Here is a 22,232-nt window from a genome sequence, read left to right on the forward strand (position 1 = left end):
GGACTTGCTTACCATTTCAGAGGTTTAGTCCACTACCATCGTGGCAGGTAGGATGGTGGCACACAGGCAGACATGGGGCTGGACAAGTCTGGATCCTCAGGCATCAGGAGAAGAGAGCCATACTGGGCCTGGCTGTGATACACTTCCTCCTTCTCAAGTAGTGCCACTTCCTGATGACTAAGCATTCAAATATGTGGCCCTATGGGGGCCAACTCTTACTCAAACCACCACACCAGGTTGTGCCCAAGTGTTCTGCACTGCCCACTTCCTGCCTGCCATCAGTTATTCTCTTGATAGAAGTGGAAGCTGTCCTATCTGCTACCCAGCCTTCCTCTCCTACATACATAGGTCTGTCTTCAGTTAAAGAAAGCCGCTGCTCTCCCTGCCCTTCCTCCACCCTCCTGAGTGGCTTCTGGGACCTCAGAATTAACCCATTCCCCTCATGATGTGGTTATTTGTGTCTATTTGAAATTGAGTAATGCTAATTCATAGCAGTGGTTGCTCCAGCAGAACCCACAGTTGCTTATTCTGGACATTCCATCCAATTTTTGCATGTTATTGTTTCCTGTTGTTGTTTTTGCTTTCCGTTTGTTATTTGTGGGGGTGGGCACACGCCATGGCCTGAGTAGAGAGATCAGAGAAATACTTAACGAGTTGTTTTTTTTCTCTTCCCATCATATGAGTTCAGCAGATCAAACTCAGGTCACATGTAAGTGACTAGTATCCCTACCCACTGAGTCATCTTACTAGCCCCATTATATCATGTTATAGTCTCTTTTCTGACCGTTTTAGAGTTACAAAGTTGAGCCAAATTTGTATAGCCCTCACCAACAAGAAGTTTCTCCATTTTGACATCTTTCATTGCTGCCACAACTAATGAACCAGCACGGACTAACAACATCGTTAAAGACTACACTCGATTGAGATTTCCTTAGTTTTTTTCTTTTTCCTTCTGTCCCAGAATGCCATCCCAAATCCCACAGTTGTCATATCTCCTCAGACCCCTCTTGTCTGAGAAAGTTTGTCCTGTCAGCTTGTTTCCTATGACTTGAAGAGAAACCTAGCTAGCAGGGTTCATGTTTTTTGAATTGTTCTGATGTCATTCTTGTGATCAGACTTGGGTCACTGGGTTTTAGAGTCTTAAAGCCTTTCCATTGCATCACAGTGGGGTGCCACCATAGGGCTCTCCAGAAACCAGGAAACAGTTTCCATCCCACCTTAAAGTCACCTGACCTTCTTTCCTTTCCTTTCTGAAGGAAATCATTGCTCATACCATAAAAAGGAATGGGAGGTACTCTCCTCCTTTGGAGTGGAACATCTATAAAATTTGTACTCATTTATTAATTTGCTTAATAATTGATTCATGTCTAGATTCATGGGTATTTGTTTTCTGCTTTAGGTGGCAATCCAGTATTCACTACATTCCACAAACTGTTTTAGCCCTGGCCCTTCAGCTGGCTCCAGTGTCTTTTAACACATTTCATCACTGTAGGAGTCCCAGGCTTCTCCAGGATGCTTCTTGCCCTAGTCCTAGAACCCATCATCTCCCATGTATTAGAACTCTCTATTGAAAGCTAAGATCTGAGTATTGTTATAGTCTTTGTTGCTCCAATCTCCTCTTACCCAGCAAAGGAAGATCACATGTGCTAACATGTGTGCATGCACAGTAGGTATATCTCATATAACACCATACTGGTATAAAATTAAACATAACTTCTGGTTGATGTCCCTAGCCCCGTTCTATTGCCATGAAGATCCTTTTTGGTATGTACCCTCAACAGAGAGACTCCTGGCTCTTCTCATCTACCACCCACTTGCTAAATGTGAGAATTTTTAATCAGGGATTCTAATCTTCACTCCCTTGAAAAAAATCAGAGCACAGAGATTATGCCACCCCCTTTGCCAGCTGCCCTAAAAATAAATCAGTACTTTCTCCATGCCCCAAAGGTGCATAGTACAGTTAGATGCTCTTGGTCTACATCCTTTTGTGTTTAGTTTTAAGGATGGATATGTGTGTGTGTGTGTATGTATGTATATGTGTGTATATGTATATACATATATATATATATATATATATATATATATATGGCTAGAGAGATACCTCAATAGCTAAAAATAAGCAGTGCTCTTTCAGACAGCCTGAGTTCAGCCTGCAACTGCCTATAATTTCACCTCTAGAGGAATACAATGCCTCTGCTTTCTGTAGGCACCTGCATTCACATAATCATGCTGTCATATGCACATATCTACAAACAGATATATGCCCATACACATTACACACACACACACACACACACACACACACACACACACACAATGTGGTGCAAGGTATATAATCCCAACATTGAGATGGTAGATTCAAGAGGATCACCCTCAAGTTTCAGACCATGCTTGTCTACACAGTAAACATAGTAAGTCCTGACTAGGCCAGGGTTTTATAGAAATACCATGTCTCAAACAACAATAACAAAAAGGAACACGTTCATATGTATTTTGGATGTTAGTCCAGAAGTGCATTTTCCATGTATTTTCTCCCTGAGTGTGGCTTGCCTTTTCATTCTCTTAATAATACATATGGCAAAACAGAAGTTTGGCATTTTTATAACCCCAGTTTATTATAGTCTTCTTCATAGACTGTTATACCTAAAACCTCATCCTTAAAACGAAGATCACCCAGGTTGTCTTTCAGGTCATGTTCTAGGAGTTTGAGTCTTGGATTCTTATAAATGTAAATGTTTTTATTTCCTTGGATAAAGGGAAGAGATGAGAGCTGTGCCCATGCTTTGTGAATACACGGCTTTGGTTGAGGCCAGAGAGTTTCTTCCTCTGCACTAACTATCCCAAGCCTAGGCCTGAAAACTTCTAGCCTCCTTACCATCTAATCTTACAAGCTAACTGATCCAATCTGGCTTCTCCTGGCTTCTGACTGAATTTTGCTCTGCTTGGCCTCATACTAACTTTGACAATCTGTTCTAATCTTCTGGCTCCTTCTCATTCTCTGGCTTGTTCTGCCTTCACTGTATCTAACTTGTGTCTGTAAACTGTCCTGCCCAAACTGCTATACACACATCACCTCACCACTCCAGCTTTTTTCTCTCTTGTTGCTCTTAAGCAGCCTCTCCTTCTCTGCTGTTTCCATGTGAGTTGAACACATCCTATCTTTAACTCATTCTGTCAAATCCTTCTGTGATTCATCACTTTATCTGTCCATCAATCAAACATCACTTTTGAACTGGCTGCTTCCTTCTACAAACCAACCTTACCTTCATTGTTAAGGATTAAACGTGTGTGTGAATTTCACTACTAAGGGTGTGTCTTAATTTCAGTCCGATTATACTGTAATTCTTGATGTATGTGCATATCTTTGGATATGATCCCTTGCCAGAGCAGCCATGTTGCTGGACTAAAATTCCTTTAATAATTCTGAGTTTAGGGCTCATTATTAGTTTGATGAATACTATAAAGTCTGGCTCTAGATTCACATTGGCATGTGAATGTCGAGCTCTTAGTCATTTGTGAAAAGACAACATTTTTTCTATGAATTGTGTTTCCTTGTTGTTGAGGGTTAGGGGTTAGTTGAGTACATTTATGGAGATCTACTTTTTAATTTTCCAGGGATTTTCTCTGATCAGTCACTGTAGTTCTAGAGAAAATCGTGGGGATGATAATGCCAGTCTACCAATACTGTTTTCCCTTTTCAGAATTGTGTTGACTATTCTGGGTATTCTGTCTTTCCACATAGACTTTATAGTCAAGATTTCAAGATATGTAGAATAGCTTGCTGGTATAACTTGGATTTTTCTAAATCTATCTACCAACTTGGAAAAAATATTATTTTAAAAATTGTGGAAAAAAAAAGAAAAAAAAAGGGGGGCTGGTGAGATGGCTCAGTGGGTAAGAGCACCCCGACTGCTCTTCCGAAGGTCCAGAGTTCAATTCCCAGCAACCACATGGTGGCTCACAACCATCCGTAACGAGATCTGGCGCCCTCTTCTGGAGTGTCTGAAGACAGCTACAGTGTACTTACATATAATAAATAAATAAATCTTTTAAAAAAAATTGTGAGTCTTTTAGGGATGTAAGTTGGTAAGAATGCTTCCCTACCGTGCCTGACAACTGGGTTCAGTTCCCAGCACCGCGTACAGCCTGACGTGTGTGACGAGTTTGCAAACCTAGGACTTGGGAGGTGGAGGCAGAAAGATCAGGAGTTCAAGGTGATCCTTGACTAAACAGCAAGTTCGAGGCTAGCCTTGGCTACATGAGACTGTCTCAGAAAAAAATCCACAAGCACTTAAAATCTTCATATTAATTTTAATATTTTACTTCTTTTTTATTTATTTAATTTATGCATATGAGTACACCACTGCTCTCTTCAGAGACACCAGAAGAGGGCATCAGACCCCATTACAGATGGCTGTGAGCCACCATGAGGTTGCTGGGAATTGAACTCGGGACCTCTGGAAGAGCAGTCGGTGCTCTTAACCACTGAGCCATCTCTCCAGCAGGATATTTTACTTCTTTGATCAAACTTTTGAAGTTTTCATGGACTGGGGAAACAGTTCACAAGCACGAGAACTTGAGTTTGTTCTGTGGGACCCAAGTGAAAAGCCAAGCATGGTGCCTTACATTTGTAACCTCAGCTCTGGGAAAGTGGAGACAGGTGAATCCCCTAGAGGGACTCAGTGACCAGCTGACTTCCAAGGTTTACCTCCACACATATGCACATGCACCCGCACATATATGCAAAAGATTGAAGTTTATGCATATAAATTTTATACATATTTCACTAGCTTTATACCTAAGTACTTCATTTTGGAACATAATGTAAGTGGTGTTGTGTTCTGATAGCTTCATCTTCCAATTGTTTATCAATGGAATCAAGGAAAGCAATTATTATGTTAATCCTATAGTCTGTGGCTTTGCTAAAAATCACTTACTAGTTTCAGGGTTTTCTTATTGATTCTCTGGTATTTTCATATAGATAACCATATCACCTGCAAACAAAGATAGCTTTATTTCCTCTTTTTAGTGTTTTCTGGTTTTTTTTTAAAGATTTATTTATTATTATACATAAATACACTGTAGTTGACTTCAGACACACCAGAAGAGAGCATCAGATCTCATTTTGGGTGGTTGTGAGCCATCATGTGATTGCTGGGATTTGAACTCAGGACCTTCAGAAGAGCAGTCATTGCTTTTTGTTTATTTGTTTGTTTGTTTGTTTGTTTGAGACAGGGTTTCCCTGTGTAGCACTGGCTGTCCTGGAACTCACTCTGAAGACCAGGCTGGCCTGGAACTCAGAAATCCCCCTGCCTCTGCCTCCCAAGTGCTGGGACTAAAGGCGTGCGCCACCACTGCCCAGCTCAATCAGTCCCCTCTTTTTCTGGTCTAATTGGTCAAGTTAAGACTTTGTGTAGCAATTATAAGAGAGAAGAATCTATTTTCAATAATAATTTTGAAAGATTTCAAGTGAACATTCTTTCCTCATTCCAAATCTTAGAGAAAAACCACCTAGTTTCTTTTTATTAAGAGTGATTTTCACAGGCTGGAGAGAGGCCTCAGCGGTTAAGAGCACTGGCTGCTCTTCTAGAGGTCCTGATTTCAATTCCCAGTAATCACATGGTGGCTCATAATTATAATGAGTCTTTTGGCCTGCAGGCAGAATGCTATATACATAATAAATAAATAGATCTTGAGGGAGAGAGAGAGAGAGAGAGAGAGAGAGAGAGAGAGAATGATTTCACAGCCCAGTGTGGTGGTGCACACCTTTAATCCCAGAACTCAGAAAGCAAAGGCAGGCAGATTTCCATGAGACTGAGGCCAGCCTAGTCTACAGAGTGAGTTCCAGGTCAGCCAGAGTTACACAGAGAAACCCTGTCTCAAAAATCAAAACAAAACACAACAACAAAGTACAGGGTTGCTCCATGGTATAAGGAGATAGCACATTGGACTTCTAGAGGCTGAAGAATGATGTCATCTCTTGTGGTTTCATGGGATTTTTTTTAATCTAGTTAAGGAAATTCACTGTATTTCTTGTTGTTAAGGTGCTCCATCTTGAATTAATATTGAATGTTATCAAATAATTCTGCATCATTTATAGAATCATGTAATTTTTCTTTAGTTTGTTCATTTTAAGATTATATTAGTTAGTTTGGGGTATTGGTTTGTGGTATATTTATATTGAGCTGTGGTCTTCCCATCTCACATCAAACAGCTAGGTCTTCAATTGCTGGGCTTCCCTGGTCCCCTCACATTAGTCTTTTAATTGTTAGTCTTACTAACAATTACATTATTGTTGCATTACAGATTGGTTTTATCAATTTCTTTTGTTTTCTTAGACAATGACTTGCTTGCTATGTAGCTCTTGTCTCCCAACTGCTAGAATTATAGGTTCGTCTTAACATGCATGGTAGTTTTGCCAGTGTTCAGTTAAGAAGTTTTGTATCTAGAGCCAGGCATGATGGTGCATGCCTTAATCACAGCATCTAGGAGGGAGAAACAAGTGGATTTTCATGATTTTAAGGCTAGTCTGATCTACATAGTTAGTTCTAGGGTAATGAGGGTTATATGGAGAGACCCTGTCTCAAAAATAAAAATTAAAAAAATGTTCTTATATCTATGTTAATGACCTACATGAATATATAGGTTTTTTTCCTTGTAATGTCTTTTAAAAAAGTTTTTAAATTTTTTATCATTATTCTTTAATCTATACTTACAGTCCAGTTGTTATCCCCCTCCAGGTCCACCCTCCAACAGTTTCTCATTCCATTCCTCCTCCCCTGACTCCAAGAGGATGTCCCCCACTCCCACTCCCTAGACTTCCCCATTCCCTAGGACCTCAAGTCTCTTGAGGGTTAGGTGCATCTTCTTTCACTGAGGACAGACCAGGCAGTCCTCTGTTGTATATGTGTCCGGGGCCTCGTATCAGCTGGTGTATGCAGCCTGGTTGGTGGCTCAGTGTCTGAGAGATCTCAGGGGTCCTGATTAGTTGAGACTGCTGGTCTTCCTCTGGGGTCACCCTCCTCCTCAGCTTCTTCCAGCCTTTCCCTAATTCAGCCACAGGGGTCCTGTGCTTCTGTCCATTGGTTGGGTATAAATATCTTCCTCTGACTCTTTCAGTTGCTTGTTGGGCCTCTTGGAGAGCAGCCATGCTAGTCTCCTGTCTGTAGTAATAGTGTCAGGCCTTAGAGCCTCCCCTTGGACTGGATGTAGTGTATGGTGCTCACAAGTATGGTTGCCTGAAGAGGCCAGAAGTGTTAAGATCTCTTGGATCTGGAGCTACCTGGTGTAGGTGCTACAAACAGAACTGAAGTCTTCTTCAGTAGTAGAACATGCTTTCAATCCCCGAGTCATCTCTCCAGTCCTACCCTCATGATGTTTTCATCTGACTTTGTTATCTGTGCTGGCCTCGGAGAGGATTTTAGGCAGTATTGCCCATTCTGAGACACAGAAGAAAATCAAACTTAGTCTCTCTCAAAACACACAATGGTTCTGTGAAGATTTTAGCTACACCTCAAACAAGCAATCACTTCTGCATCAGACATCAGCAGTGTCCTCTGATTCAGCTCAACTCTAATCCTATCTATTCAAAGATAGTCAGATCCCACAAGTGTAGGGCTCAGTCCGAAGGCGACCCACTTCTGGGGCCAATGCCAAACTCTAGTCTGTTGCTTGAGTTTCTGACTGATCAGCTAAAAGGCAAATATTAGTTCATTTTCTGCTGCTATAATAAATTATCTGAAGCTAGGCATTTAACAAATAAAAGAGATTTTGCTCGTCTATGGGGGTTCAAGAGCACGGTACAAGCTTCTGCTTGACTATCATGAAGTCCTCCTGGTATTGTTGGGCTTAACCTGGGGATTTGGGAGAACCATAGCATTCAGCCATAGCGTTTCTTTGGCTGGCATTATTTTTTAATGTTGTTTCTGGGTTTTGTTATGGTTTTGTTTGTTTGTTTGTTTTTTGGGGGGTGGTGTGTTTGATTTTGACTTTTGCCGTACTGACAAAACATACTGGCAGACATAGCCGACTGAGAGTTTGTTGTCTGAGCACAGAAATACCTGAAGGGGGCTGGAAAGATGGCTCAGCGGTTAAAAGCACTGACTGTTCTTCCAAAGGTCCTGAGTTCAAATCCCAGCAACCACATGGTGACTCACAATCATCTGCCCTCTTCTGGTGTGTCTGAAGATAGCTACAGTGTACTTACATATACTAAATATTTTTTAAATAAATCTTTTAAAGAAGAAGGAGAAGAAGGAGAAGGAGAAGGAGAAGGAGAAGGAGAAGGAGAAGGAGAAGGAGAAGGAGAAGGAGAAGGAGAAGGAGAAGGAGAAGGAGAAGGAGAAGGAGAAGGAGAAGGAGAAGGAGAAGGAGAAGAAGAAGAAGAAGAAGAAGAAGAAGAAGAAGAAGAAGAAGAAGAAGAAGAAGAAGAAGAAGAAGAAGAAGAAGAAGAAGAGGAAATGCCTGAAGGGCAATGTCATTCATCCAAGCTAGAAGAAACCGGCCAGCAGAGACCCAGCCTGAGGCAGTGGCAGTTCTATAAACTTGTCATCTGAACTCTATTGAGTCCAGAGGTCCAGACACATTCTCTGCCTTTGTGGAAGGTCATGCTGGCTCTCTTCTCCAAGGAATGAGAAGAAAGCTACCAGAACTCTAGCTTGCCATTCAAAGTCTAGTCTACCATGTATCAGGGGGCTTTCCTGGGATCACCCTATTTTGTAATATCCCCTTATGTAAGTCTTACCAGGGCCCCAAATCTCCAAGAAATCAGACTTTAGGAAGAGAGGAAAAGCTGCCCCAAGACTAGGACTCTAACTAGAATTTGCAGAATCCTGCCTCATACCGCTTCATGGGCTATGTTTCATTTATTTTGGGGGAGCTGGAAATAGAGCCCAGAGTCTTATGCATACTAGGTAAATTCGCCACCACTAAGCTACATCCCTCACATTGCTTTATAAAAAGAAACCTCTGAAGGACCTGTGACCTAGCCCAAGACATGTTGTCTTTCTTGTCCCTGTGTGGTAGGAGTACTGGTCACTAAGCATTAAAACATTTTCAAACTCTTGATCACCATGGTTCCCAAATCCTGAAGGTTCTGAGAATTAGTCGGATCCCTTTCTGAAAAGCATCACAGCTACACTGGTCAGAGGCAATAATAAATTAATTACCTGAAGATAAGAAAACCATAGGAAACCACCACATACTGATGTTCACTCTGACCTGCCACTTGGATCCCAGTCAGGTCCAACAGAGCAATTCTTTCTGTTCACTGCACCAGTGACCCTTTGCCTCTACCTAGTGTTTACATGGCAGAGGTGCCCTGCTCACCCGAAAGACATGAGCGGAGGACTTACTGACACAAGATAGGTAAGGGTAAAGTCAGGGACTTCTCAAGGTCTCATGTTTCCAAGTTGTAAGCAGTGAGCATTAAGGAAGGAGCCAGCCTGGAGTACCCACCGTGGTGTCCGTAGGCCCAGAGCAGGAATAAAAGAGCTGTGGTTTCCACGTTCTTCCCCAGTAGTTCCTCAAAAGCAGAGGCCAGAACAGAAAATAAGGAAGGACAAGAAAGGAGGGGAGTCTGAGTTTTTATTTCCTTCTTTCTTTCTTTTTCCTTTTTTCCCCTCTTGAAACTGTCTTGTGTGGCTCACATTGCTCTCAGTCTCGCTCTGCAGTAGATGCTGGCCTTCATCCTCCTGCTTCCAGTTCCCAAGTGCCAGGATTATAGACATGAGCCACCATACTTGGCTTTATCTTGGTTCTTAGTATAATGTTTTAATGTATAAGTTACATGACTTTTTTTTTTTTTAGTTTTTTGAGATAGGGTTTCTCTGTATAGCCCTGGCTGTCCTAGAACTCACTTTGTAGACCAGGATGGCCTCGAACTCAGAAATCCACCTGCCTCTGCCTCCCAAGTTCTGGGATTAAAGGCATGTGCCACCACCGCCCAGCTACATGGCTTAATTTTAATAACAATGGTGTTTTTAACACCTGACTCCCAGGATTCCTAGATATTTGATAACGCGTTCTTAGTTCACCATGAAGTAAAGGACTCGGTACTGATGCTAGAGAACAAAGGCATAGCAGTAAGAACAGCTGAGAGCTCATATCTTGATTCATAAGTAAGAGGGAGGGAAGGGAGGAGAGGGGGGAGAGAGAGAGACAGAGACCGAGAGACAGAAACAGAGACAGAGAGACAGAGACAGAGAATAAGAACACAAAATCACACAAGTCTTTTGAAACCTCAAAGTTCTCCCCCAGTATCAAATCTCCTCCAAATAGGCCATACATCCTAATCGTTCCCAAACAGTTCTACCAACTGGGGAGAATAAATATGTTCTACCATCTTAGATATTAAAATATATAAGACTATGTAGGTCATTATCATTTTTAGGAGACTCAGAGTCAGTCCTATGAGAAAACATTCTTGAAATCAGGCTGTGCAATGGTAAGTTTTGTTAGAGACACAGATTGTCCTCCTGTTTGGAGTCATTCAAGAGAATTGATATCATGCAGATGTTGCTACTGAGGCCCAGAAACACCACTCCTAGACCTCTTGTTGCTCAGTCCTGTGACTCATACCAACTATAAATTTTTTCTTTCTTTCTTTCTTTCTTTCTTTCTTTCTTTCTTTCTTTCTTTCTTTCTTTCTTTCTTTCTTTCTTTCTTTCTTTCGTGCAAGTTGCTTTTGTTTTTTCTCTTCTTTCTTTCTTTTTTTTTGTATAGAATAGAGTTTATTCAGGGCATGGGAAGGGGAGTTAAGAGGGTAGCAGAGGCAGAGAAAGGCAGAGAAGAAAGAGTAGAGAAATGGGGGCTGGTCATGGCCACATGGAGAGGGAGGAAGGGAATTGGGAGTAAGGGGCAAGAGGCAAGAGAAAGGCAAAAGTAAAAGAGGGTAAGAGAGGTCTTTCTTCCTCTCTCTCTCTCTCTCTCTCTCTCTCTCTCTCTCTCTCTCTCTCTCTCTCTCTCTCTCTTCCTTTCCACTCCAGATTTTATTCCCTTTCCGGTCCACCCTCCGACTTTTCCACATCCCATACCTCCTCCCTGCCCCCTGTCTCCATGAGGATGTCCCCACCTCCCCACCGTCCCACTCCATCTGACCTCTAAACTCCCTGGGGCCTCCAGTCTCTTGAGGGTTAGGTGCATATTCTCTGACTGAATCCAGACCCTGAAGTCCTCTGCTGCATATGTGTTGGGGGCCTCATATCCACTAGTGTATCCTGCCTGGTTGGTATCCAGTGTCTGAGAGATCTCCAGGGTCCAGGTTAATTGAGACTGCTGATCCTCGTATAGGGTCGCCTTCCTCCTCAGCTTCTTCCAGCTTTTCCCTAATTCAACCACAGGTGTCAGCAGCTTCAGTCCATTCATTGGGTGCAAATATCTGCATCTGACTCTTTCAGCTGCTTGTTGGGTCTTTCAGAGGGCAGTCATGCTAGGTCCCTTTTTGTGAGCACTCCATAGCCTCAGTAATAGTGTCAGGCCTTGGGACCTCCCCTTGAGCTGGATCCCACTTTGGGCCTGTCACTCGACCTTCTTTTCCTCAGGCTTCTCTCCATTTCCATCCCTGTAATTCTTTCAGACAGGAACAATTATGGGTCAGAGTTTTGACTGTGGGATGGCAACCCCATCCCTCACTCAATGATCTTTCTGCTGGAGGTGGGCTCTACAAGTTCTCTCTCCCCAGGGTAGGGCATTTCATCTAGGGTCCCTTCCTCTGAGTCCTGAGAGTCTTTCAACTTCCAGGTCTCTGTTACATTCTGGAGGATCCTCCAACCTCTTACCTCACAAGGTTGCCTGTTTCCATTCTTTCTGCTGGACCTCAGGGCTTCAGTCCTTTTCCCCAACCCAATACTATATCATGTTCCCCTCTTTCCCTCTCCATCCCCTTTCCCTCCCAGGTTCCTCCCTCCCTCCCCCTCTTGTGGTTGCTTTCTTCTCCCTCCCAACTGGGACTGAGATGTCCTCACTTGGGTCCTTCAGCTTGTCGACCTTTTTGAGTTCTGTGGCTGGAGAGATGGCTCATCAGTTAAGAGCAATGACTGCTCTTCCAGACTTCCTCAGTTCAATTCCCAGCAACAACACTGTGGCTCAAAAACATCTGTAATGGGATCCAAAGCAAGCTCAGGGACAGAGGCATGGGTGACTCAAACACCTGCTCATTCGATCACATACTCAATGCTCATACTCAACATTCATGGACTTACCCTCACACAGGCACACATGCATACTTACAGGCTTACCTGTTTTTTCTCTTCACACACACACACAAACGGGGAGAGAGAGAGAGAGAGAGAGAGAGAGAGAGAGAGAGAGAGAGAGAGAGAGAGAGAGAGAGAGAGAATATGTCAGCCAGGTGTCCTTCTGAAATATAACAAATGTTACTGCTCTTCGGAGCCCATGTTCCTTTCTTTTTGGTAGTTCTGAGACTGTCTAAGCAGAGCAGCCAAACTTCCAAAGTTGTGGCCTCAGTTTTGTCATGGGGAAGCATGAGGTGTATAAGGGGTGACCAGAAATCACCCATGAATGAGGCAGGGCCAGAGTATTAGAGGCATAGGTGGCCTCAGGACAGCAAGGACCGGGATCTCAGGGATGAGCAATGTGGTTGAACATCTCCAGGGCTGGTCTTCTGATGTGAAGGTGAAAATGCAGTCCTGAGCAAGATTCATGTTTCCTAGAACATTGCAGGTAGTGTGGAAAGTGTCAAACGTGCCCATGTGAACACATGGGAGCCAGAGGCCAAAGTGCAAAGATTGATGGGGGTGCATCTGAGCAACAGAGGCTGGGCACCCCAGGAAGATGGAGACTGGAAAGGGTTACCTCCTACTAGGAGGGCTATAAGGAAATTAGTTCATCAGGTCCAAGAAGAGCTGGCAGGAAGAAGCCACCCAGGAAGGCCCGAGAGAAGGGACTCTGCTATAGACCGGGCATAGTGTGAGTCTGAGGACTGACTGGGCTGGTGGTATACATTCCAGGGACTTGTGTTTGAGAACCATGGCCTAGACCTGTGAAAGGAGATTCTTGAACCTGGTCTGGTCAAGGACCTGTGTAGCTATTAACAAAATAGTCACTTTCAAATTCACCCTGCTGAAACACAAAGGGGTCTGCTGTTTATAGTGCGAGCCTTGGTACTCCCTGGGTTAACTACAGAGTGGGTGAGAATGGTTGCTTGGACCTTTGACTTTTATTATTTTTCTAAAATACCTAAAATAGGAATTGAGCACTTAACTTTAAGCAGCTTGTCTTGAACCTTAAATCCCTAAAAGTAACCACTGTGATTAACACTGATCATTAACTCTATAGTAGCCTGAATCTCAAAGGAACACATTTCTTTTTTTTATATATTGATAAAATATGGTATCTTTATTCAACTTATACAAGCATTTTTCTTCATTAATAAGTCAGTTTAAATAGTTTCAGATAATGTAACTTACTTGAAATTAAGGAAAATGAAAATATTATTAAATCTTTGCAAAATCACATTTTCCTGATGAGAATAAAATAGAAAAGTGTAGCATAACTAAAAATTCTTGAGTCCCAGTTGTTTAGTATTATAAATAATTTAAAAAATATTTAAGGAAATTAAATAACCAAGCTATAAATAGTAATTTAATTTATTAAAATTGTGGATCTTTGACTTTTAAGCTCACAATGACTTCAATTTCTACCCATTGGCTCATTCACTGAGCATGAGGCCAGCACTGGGTAGCAAGACTCATGGTTATGGCCTAAGCTAGCCTGGAGAACTCACCATCCAGTGAGTTTCCAGGGTTCCTCTGGGTCAAGACACAGGCAAGACTGCGTTCACAGTAAGCCTTGAGTTACACACCATCAGTCCGTGTCCTTCCGGGTTCAAGGCCAGTTGAACACCCTGTAAGAATTAAGCTTGAAGTGTTTGTGGTACCAACTCTAAGTGGACCCCAGAAGCTTCTGAGGCCAGATGGGTGGGGCCACAGGCCAACGTGTGTTTCACCCCTCAGGTGCTCCTCTGGTCAGCCAATAAGGTGTTTGAAGAGCTGACAGACATCGAAAGACAGTTCCACAAGGCCTTCTATACTGTCCGGGCTTATCTAAACTGCGACCGGTACTCAGTGGGCCTCCTGGACATGACCAAGGAGAAGGTGAGGTCTCAAACTCTCAGGCACTTCCTCCCCAGTGTGACCCAGCTCATAGACTGAGTGTTCCTTTCTCTCTTCTTCTCTTCCCAGGAGTTCTTTGATGTGTGGCCTGTGCTGATGGGAGAAGCACAGCCATACTCAGGCCCACGAACACCTGATGGCCGGGTAAGTCAGGCTGATAGGTGGCAACTACCCACAATCTTGCCACCCTGGATCAAACTCCATGAAGAGGATGGGGGAATAGTGTAGCCCCAAGCACCTATCTACTCTCATCAGGTTGCACTGCCCCAGTGAGGGTGGATTCTCTAGATCTGCTTTAATTGCCAGAGCTCCTACAAATATTGTGACATGCTTCCACATGAATTTTAGTGTATGTGTGGAGTACGGGCCGAGTTGGTGTGAAGTTAAATGGGGTACAAGAAAGAGAGATCTAAAACCTGGGTTTGCAATACACATCTATGAGTGAGTGAGAGAGAGAGAGAGAGAGAGAGCACATACACTGTACATATGTAATTACCAGGTGCTGTACATGTGTCACCTCTGGATGTGCATTTTTTGTGCATGGATATGTCTGGGTGGGTGCTGATCTCTTTTCACTTAAAGAAAGACTCCATTGAGAAGCTGACCAGGAGTCCCTACACTGATATGTTTTGTTTCTCAGGAAATTGTCTTCTACAAAGTCATCGATTATATCCTCCACGGCAAAGAAGACATCAAAGTCATTCCGTAAGTGCTGGGGTTTGACAAGTGGCTCACACCAGGATGGGACATCCCCAAACACAACCTCTGGAGTAGCCATCTTTGGGATTTTTTATAAAGATTTATTCAATTTATATGAGTGTACTGTATCTGTCTTCAGACGCACCAGAAGGGAGCATCAGATCCCATTACAGATGGTCGTGAGCCACCATGTGGTTGCTGGGAATTGAACTCAGGGCCTCTAGAAGAGCAGTTACTGCTCTTAACCACTGAGCCATCTCTCCAGCCCATCTGGGGCCTTTATAGAGAGCCAGCAGTGCCTTCCCAAAATAGTGAGGAGGACATGGGCAGATGAACAGGGAAGTGACCAGCCTAAGGCACTTAGATATCTGAAACACATATCTAGGGAGTCAGATGATCTGTTCTGATGGCCTCACCAGCAGAAACTCAACCATTCCAGCCTTGGCAGGTGAAACCTCCAGAAGGTGAGTCTATCACCATATCCCAAAGAAAAGTCTAGCACAGAGCTCTGCCCTAGAGGGACAGTAGTCCTATGATTATGTGATCAATGACCTCATGAACCTATAAACCTGTCAACATCCCAAACAGGCTCCAAGAAGGCAGTAGGATTCAGGTATCATGAATGAAGAACAGGTAGCCAGCCCTGAGTCTCCAGAGGCCAACTGAAGTCAGGAGTCTCCAGTAGGGAAGGAGACCCTGCAAAATGAGGAGTTCCAACATGGCATAATGGAAGGAAGCTAGCTCATCGTGACCTCCTCCAGTCCTCATCAGCTTCCTAGCCTCATCCCACCTGAGCTCAGAGAAAGGCATAAAGTGAACTCATACATTGTTTCATCTAACAATGCAAGCATTCATTCCTCTGACCTCTGTTCTTTTCCCACAGCACTCCCCCGGCTGATCACTGGGCCCTGGCCAGTGGCCTTCCAACCTACGTAGCAGAAAGTGGCTTTGTGAGTGTCCCTCTCCAGGCCTTGGCCTGTACTGGCCAATGCTACGATGTGTGCTAACCTGCTACCTCCTATTAGCACTTCCTGCTAGATGCTGTTCACTTTGCCCAGTTAGAAGCTCCTCTGTTGTAGGCAAGGTTAAGTAGGTTAGTGCTTGTGTTTGTGTGTTCAGTTGCTCAGAGTGAAACTGTTTCTCTTTCTTTCCAGATCTGTAACATCATGAATGCTTCAGCTGATGAAATGTTCAACTTTCAGGTAATCTTCCTACTCATTTAATGAAACTGCATTTTACTAGAAAAAGAGGATATTTTGTCTCAAAAATGATGGATTGAATTAGGTTTTTCCACTTGAAACAACTTTTGGGGGGCTAGAGAGATAGGTCAGCAACTAAACTGTTTTCTATGATAGCATGAGGATCCATCACCCACACATATATGCACACCAATGTATGCAACATACACACATAAAACAACTTCACTTACACCTGTAATCCAGCACTCAGAAGATGGAGGCAGGAGGTTTGCTGCAAGTTAGCCCAAGGCCAACATTGGCTAAAGAGTGAGATTCTGTCTCGAAAAGCAAATGAAAAATAGAAAAAACAATTTCATCTCAATGACTGGGAAACCATACAGGAAATGTATTTGTACTTCCAGGTTTACAGTTGAGCTGATTTTATGTGGGCTCAGTTAGATTTAATTGATCTTGACTGACTCAGATGATCTTGTCTTGTCTCAGCTGAACTTACCTGGTCTCAACTGACCTTGGCTGGACTCGGGAGAGCTTATCTGGGCTAAGTGGATCCTGTCTGGCCTCAAGTGATCTTGGCTGGTCTTAGTTGATCTTCACTGGGTTTATCTGGGTTCAGTTGGTTTTCACTGTGTGCAGCAGAAGTCAGCTAATCTTTGAGCTCAATCAATTTGGTAGGACTCAGCGGAACCTCATCTGTTATCATTTGATTGAATGTGGTATAGTTGAACTTTTCTGTGCTGGAACTATGAAGATTTAGAATTTCTCTGCTCTACCTGTCCTTATCTGGGGTTTAGACAAATGTGCCTATGGCCACATGACACTTTCCTAAGGGAGGTTATGTTAGTAGAAACACCACTAACAGCCTCTTGGAGGAACTGGTTAAAAATTACCATCCATATTTCATATTGGAAGACAGAATGAACCAACTACATAGTGTTCAAAGTCCAGTGTAAAATAGAAACGTGGATCCATTTGTTGAGCAGTTAGTAAGTTCTTTGAGCAACACTTTTCAGTTCTTCTAATAAGTATTCATGGGGACTGGAGCCCTTATGTGCCCATGAAGTCTGCTATGCTGGGAAAATAGCCTCCTCTAGCCCACAAAATTACCACACAAAGCCCTTGAACATAAAGTTCACAGACAAGTGAAAGTAAAGAGTCAACATGCAACCTATTAGCATGGTCAGAGGACAGGAAAAAAAAATGAAGTCTAACCCTGCCCCTCCCACACCCTGGTCACCAACTCCTTACCAGACCACACCTGGAACAGCCTAGTTCTTTCCCTACTCCCTGCAGGAGGGGCCCCTGGATGATTCAGGATGGGTGATCAAGAACGTTCTCTCTATGCCCATTGTCAACAAGAAAGAGGAGATTGTAGGGGTGGCAACCTTCTACAACAGGAAAGATGGAAAGCCCTTCGATGATCAAGATGAAGTCCTTATGGAGGTAAATATCTAGTATCATACATGGACAAAAGGGTCCATCTATCATGTCGTGGGACATCAGTGAGGACTGTCCCTCTCCACACACATTTGGACCCTGCTTAGCACTACATCAGGGAGAAGGGGACAAAGATAGTTCCCAAAGTTCTATCTTGGAAGACCCCATTCATAGGCATCCACTGTACTGTAGTAGTCTGGGAAACTGGTCTCTGAGACACTGGTATAAAACATAGTTAAAACTCACCAGAGTGCATGGCTAATGGGGCTACACTCCTGTCTACCTCCAGTCTCTGACACAGTTCCTGGGGTGGTCAGTGCTGAACACAGACACCTATGACAAGATGAACAAGCTGGAGAACCGTAAGGACATCGCCCAGGACATGGTTCTGTACCATGTGAGATGTGACAAAGATGAAATCCAGGAAATCCTGGTACTGTTCTTGGTATTTTATGGGGCCCCTCTGACTGGGGGAGGCAGAGAACTCAGTGATAAGGATATATGTATGGGGCCCAATGGCTAGGACTAACCCTAACACTACACACTGACTGTGCAACCCAGACACTGTCCCTGTGCCTCATCCTAAGCAGTGAGTAGGTGTGAGCAGAACCTTCCTAGACCATCTCATTATTCCATCTGTAATCCATATGTCTCACTAAGGATAACACAGGGAAAGGAATAAATGTCAGGGTCCTCAGGAACTTACCACTTATGTCTGGAATTGAGGATGTCTGAGCACAAGGGAGACTGCTCTTCTTCAGTGATTACCCTGTGTTCAACATGTTCTGTGATGGTATACCACCATTCTGTTACATTCACAGGGTAAGGGTGATGTTGTCACTGTCCCAGGAGCAAAGGAGATACCACCACTGACACACTTATAGATGGACATAGATGGCATGGTACCGCCATTGTGTCACACTTGTGTGAAGGTTAATAGTCACTCAGTTATAGTCATAGGGTTAAGTGACCCTGTCACTTGTGAGGGAAAGGTACTGAGGTCACTATGTTACTGTCATTCCTGGGATGAGAGTGATATTGATGACTATCATATGGGGTGTAGGTGATGCTGTTACTCTGTTATATAGGGTGAAGTGACACTATCACTCAGTCCCACAACTCACCTGTTGCTCTCTGTTAGCCAACAAGGGATCGCCTTGGAAAAGAACCTGCTGACTGTGAAGAGGATGAGCTGGGGAAAATCTTGGTGAGAATCTGCTTCCAGTGGACACAAGCTGCTCTCATGAGTGTCAGGAGAGAGCCCTGGCCCACACAGCATCCTCTCTTGATGTTAGTGCTACCCATGTAGGCATGTCAACACTCCCCAGCAGAGAGGACAATATTGGCTAGTAAAGTGTCCAGCTGGAGTTTACTTGATATCTGCCCCGCTGAGCATCTCTGCTGTCCTATCTCCTCTGTTTCCCAGAACTAGCCATGTTTTAGTTTCTGCATGCACAATTTAGGCCCACTGTCCATCTGTGCTGCCTCCCTGTAGGAGCATCTAGGTACTACAGTCCCTATTTTAGATATATCTATGTTCATGTGTGTGCACACTTCTGTGTACACACACGTGTGTGTAGACACACAGAAACACCTGTTTGTGTGTCTCCCAGAGAACACCCGTACATCAACTTGACAATTGTGGGGCACCTACCTTTTTCTGTCACCTGTGTGATTTATCAGAATCACCAGAGCTGTTTGTCTTACTGAACAAGCTCTAGAGTTTATTAATTCCAACAAGTTCTAAACACCAATGGCTCTGTGTGTCGTGAGTGTGCACATATGTGCCCATATGTCCATATGGGTAGGTCTAAATCCATGAGTGTACCTCTGTAACTTTTCAAGTATATATCTTATATGTTTGCTTTTCTAACATCACTGTCACCAAGCCAGGCAAGCTTCTCACTGTCAGGTTACCTGGTGCAAGGAAACAGTAGGATAAGATAAACAGTGGCCTAGCTATAAATTTGAGATATACCTGGGTGTCTGCCTGGACAATGGTTCAGAGAAAAGAAAGGTTAAGAAGCAGTAAGGGTGTGGTAGGCCTGCCTCTCTCAGCCCACAATCTCTCTTACAGAAGGAAGAACTTCCAGGGCCGACCAAGTTTGACATCTATGAGTTCCACTTCTCTGATCTGGAGTGTACAGAGCTGGAGCTAGTCAAATGTGGCATCCAGATGTACTATGAGCTGGGTGTAGTCCGAAAGTTCCAGATTCCCCAGGAGGTGAGGAGATATGGTTGGAGGTTCCAGAACAAGAGGGAGTAGAAGGGTGGTTAAGGGTTACAGGTCCCCCAAGAGGTGAAGTGTGTATGTATGTATCAGAATGAGGGTATCCACAAGTCCCACAGAGAATCTAGTCAAACATGTCCATCACAGTGAAATATACTTGGCAAATATATCTAGAATAAATGATTGGATGGATGGAAAGTTTGTTAACTAGGTGTTCCAAATAACATTTTTATTAGGACATCACAGGGAAATAAGACCCTTGGTGGGGAACTGTAGCAACTGCTCACCAGAATAGAAAACACATAGTATCTTCTAGGTTTGCCTCTCAGGGATCAACATTTGGAGGAAGGGAAGAGCTCAGAGCCCCACCATCCTGCTCTTTCCATGGTTTCTCACTCTGTCCTGAATCCACCTCCATACCTGTGCTCCCACAACACAAATGAAGAATGGATAATTTCTCATGCTCCTCAGAAAACAGAAGCAACAGGCTGATATTTCTGAAAGAAAATTTTACTAAATGCTAAGGGAAACAGACAGAAAGAAAACCATTGGAATAAAAAATATTTCCAAATAATTATTTGACCCTAAATATCATAATGGAAGGAGTAAAGGGTTCCCTTAGCCTGCATCCTCTTGTTGAAGAAAATGTTGAGGCTTCCCACCTTTCTGCTCACAGGCCACATGTGGCTCAGGCCTTAAACCAATGGGTTTTTTTGTTGGGTTGGTTATTTAGTTGGTTTTGGTTTTTGCTTTCTCAAAAGATCTCACATGCCAGGAGTCCTCTTTCCATTGTGAGTCTGAACCTTGGGAAGAGAGAGGCATCAAATTCCCAAGGGCTGTTCTTTGTTCTGGTGTGAGAGCCCTTCCCAAACAGGAAGGGGCCAGTGAGAACAAGGAGCAAGGGCTCTGAGGCCAACAAGATAGAAGTGGAGAAATAGGTATAACAGACTCTAAGGCAAGCAGTATGAGAGGCTTGGGTAGACTCTGATATGGTGCTGTGTAGGCTCATGTGTGGATCTCAGAGCCCAAATGTACTTTGCTCCCCAGGTCTTGGTGCGCTTTCTATTCTCTGTCAGCAAAGCCTATCGAAGGATCACCTACCACAACTGGCGCCACGGCTTCAATGTAGCCCAGACCATGTTTACCCTACTCATGGTACGTATGTAAATTGGATGGGCTAGATGAATCAGAGGGCTGGGGCAAGGACCACAGCTAACTATCTTCTGGCCCAAGGATGCCAATTGTGTGTATCCAGTCCTAGCAATGGGTGGAAGGGACCTGGGTGGGCAAAGGAATGGGTTTGGGACATCCCACATCCCCTTTAACCACTGCCTTCTGGAGCCAGAGAGCTGGGCCAGTGGCAGGACTCAGGACTGGATCTATTCCCACAGACAGGCAAACTGAAGAGCTATTACACAGACCTAGAGGCCTTCGCCATGGTTACAGCTGGCTTGTGCCACGACATTGACCACCGTGGCACCAACAACCTGTACCAGATGAAGTAGGCTGTGGGGAGGGCAGGCTTGTGGTGGGCATGGTAAACCATAAATCGCGTGCCCTCAGGGTGAGTCTTTGCAGTCTGGCAATCAGTACTGAGATGGACCACCTTGAAGATGCAGTGCCACATGGGTCAGACCTCATCCCACTGCCTTCTAACATTGCTTTTGTTGTGTTCCCCTGTTAAATAAAATAAACAACAGATCGCAGAATCCTCTAGCCAAGTTACATGGCTCCTCAATTCTGGAAAGGCACCACCTGGAATTTGGGAAGTTTCTGTTGGCAGAGGAGGTTTGTTCCTGATTTGGTTATGAGCTGTGTCTCCTCTGGGCTGTGGTAGACAAGCAGGAGGTCCTGGGCAGCATGGATTTATCAGTGTGAGGTGCTAAAGGACAGGCTCACATCTAGAGATGTTCCCACGTGGGGCAGAATTGCAGTCATGGAGGCAGTAGCTAGGAATGGCCACTAGAGGGTACAACAGATCATGGAAACGGGCAAAGGTATCTGACCCAGGACACTGACAGAGGGTAGACGCCAAGGGAAGGCAGGGATGGCCATCTTTGCTTGGAGACGTAGCCATAAGACTGATCTTCACATAAGTGAAGGCAAGGTTAGAGTGAGGGGATTAGACAGAGTCGGCCCTGAGAGTCAAAAACAAGAGTACCACGGACAAACTCTGCCACAACCCAACACCAACTTATGGTCCCCACAGAGCCTGAACATCTACCAGAACCTGAACCGGCGGCAGCATGAACATGTGATCCACCTCATGGACATTGCCATCATTGCCACTGACCTGGCTCTCTACTTCAAGTAAGAATGCATCAGAGGCAGGAGGTGTGGGCAGAGCCCTCCGTAGACATAGATAACCATGGCCAGTCTGTCACCTACTCCTCCCCTCCTTCTTGGCGTCAGGAAGAGAACAATGTTCCAGAAGATTGTGGATGAATCTAAGAACTATGAAGACAAGAAGAGCTGGGTTGAGTACTTATCCTTAGAGACCACACGAAAGGAGATAGTCATGTAAGTAGCAGGTCCACT

General features: G+C 44.0%; 1 protein-coding gene across 1 annotated transcript in view; it reads left to right on the forward strand.

Moving 5' to 3' along the window:
- The window catches only part of Pde6b (phosphodiesterase 6B), a 44,022-nt gene that overhangs the window by 18,021 nt on the left and 3,769 nt on the right, over positions 1–22,232 (forward strand). Inside the window, exons 4-17 of the mRNA XM_021162152.2 lie at positions 13,974–14,114; positions 14,202–14,276; positions 14,773–14,837; positions 15,715–15,781; positions 15,986–16,033; positions 17,321–17,470; positions 17,754–17,897; positions 18,606–18,671; positions 19,542–19,688; positions 20,742–20,849; positions 21,086–21,195; positions 21,395–21,482; positions 21,904–22,004; positions 22,107–22,214. Coding sequence (XP_021017811.1) covers positions 13,974–14,114; positions 14,202–14,276; positions 14,773–14,837; positions 15,715–15,781; positions 15,986–16,033; positions 17,321–17,470; positions 17,754–17,897; positions 18,606–18,671; positions 19,542–19,688; positions 20,742–20,849; positions 21,086–21,195; positions 21,395–21,482; positions 21,904–22,004; positions 22,107–22,214 — 1,418 coding nt within the window. The remainder of the gene's footprint in view (positions 1–13,973; positions 14,115–14,201; positions 14,277–14,772; positions 14,838–15,714; positions 15,782–15,985; positions 16,034–17,320; positions 17,471–17,753; positions 17,898–18,605; positions 18,672–19,541; positions 19,689–20,741; positions 20,850–21,085; positions 21,196–21,394; positions 21,483–21,903; positions 22,005–22,106; positions 22,215–22,232) is intronic.

This window comes from Mus caroli, unplaced genomic scaffold, assembly GCF_978045245.1.
Source record: "Mus caroli unplaced genomic scaffold, Mus_caroli_1 scaffold_4, whole genome shotgun sequence".
Classification (NCBI taxonomy): Eukaryota; Metazoa; Chordata; class Mammalia; order Rodentia; family Muridae; genus Mus; species Mus caroli.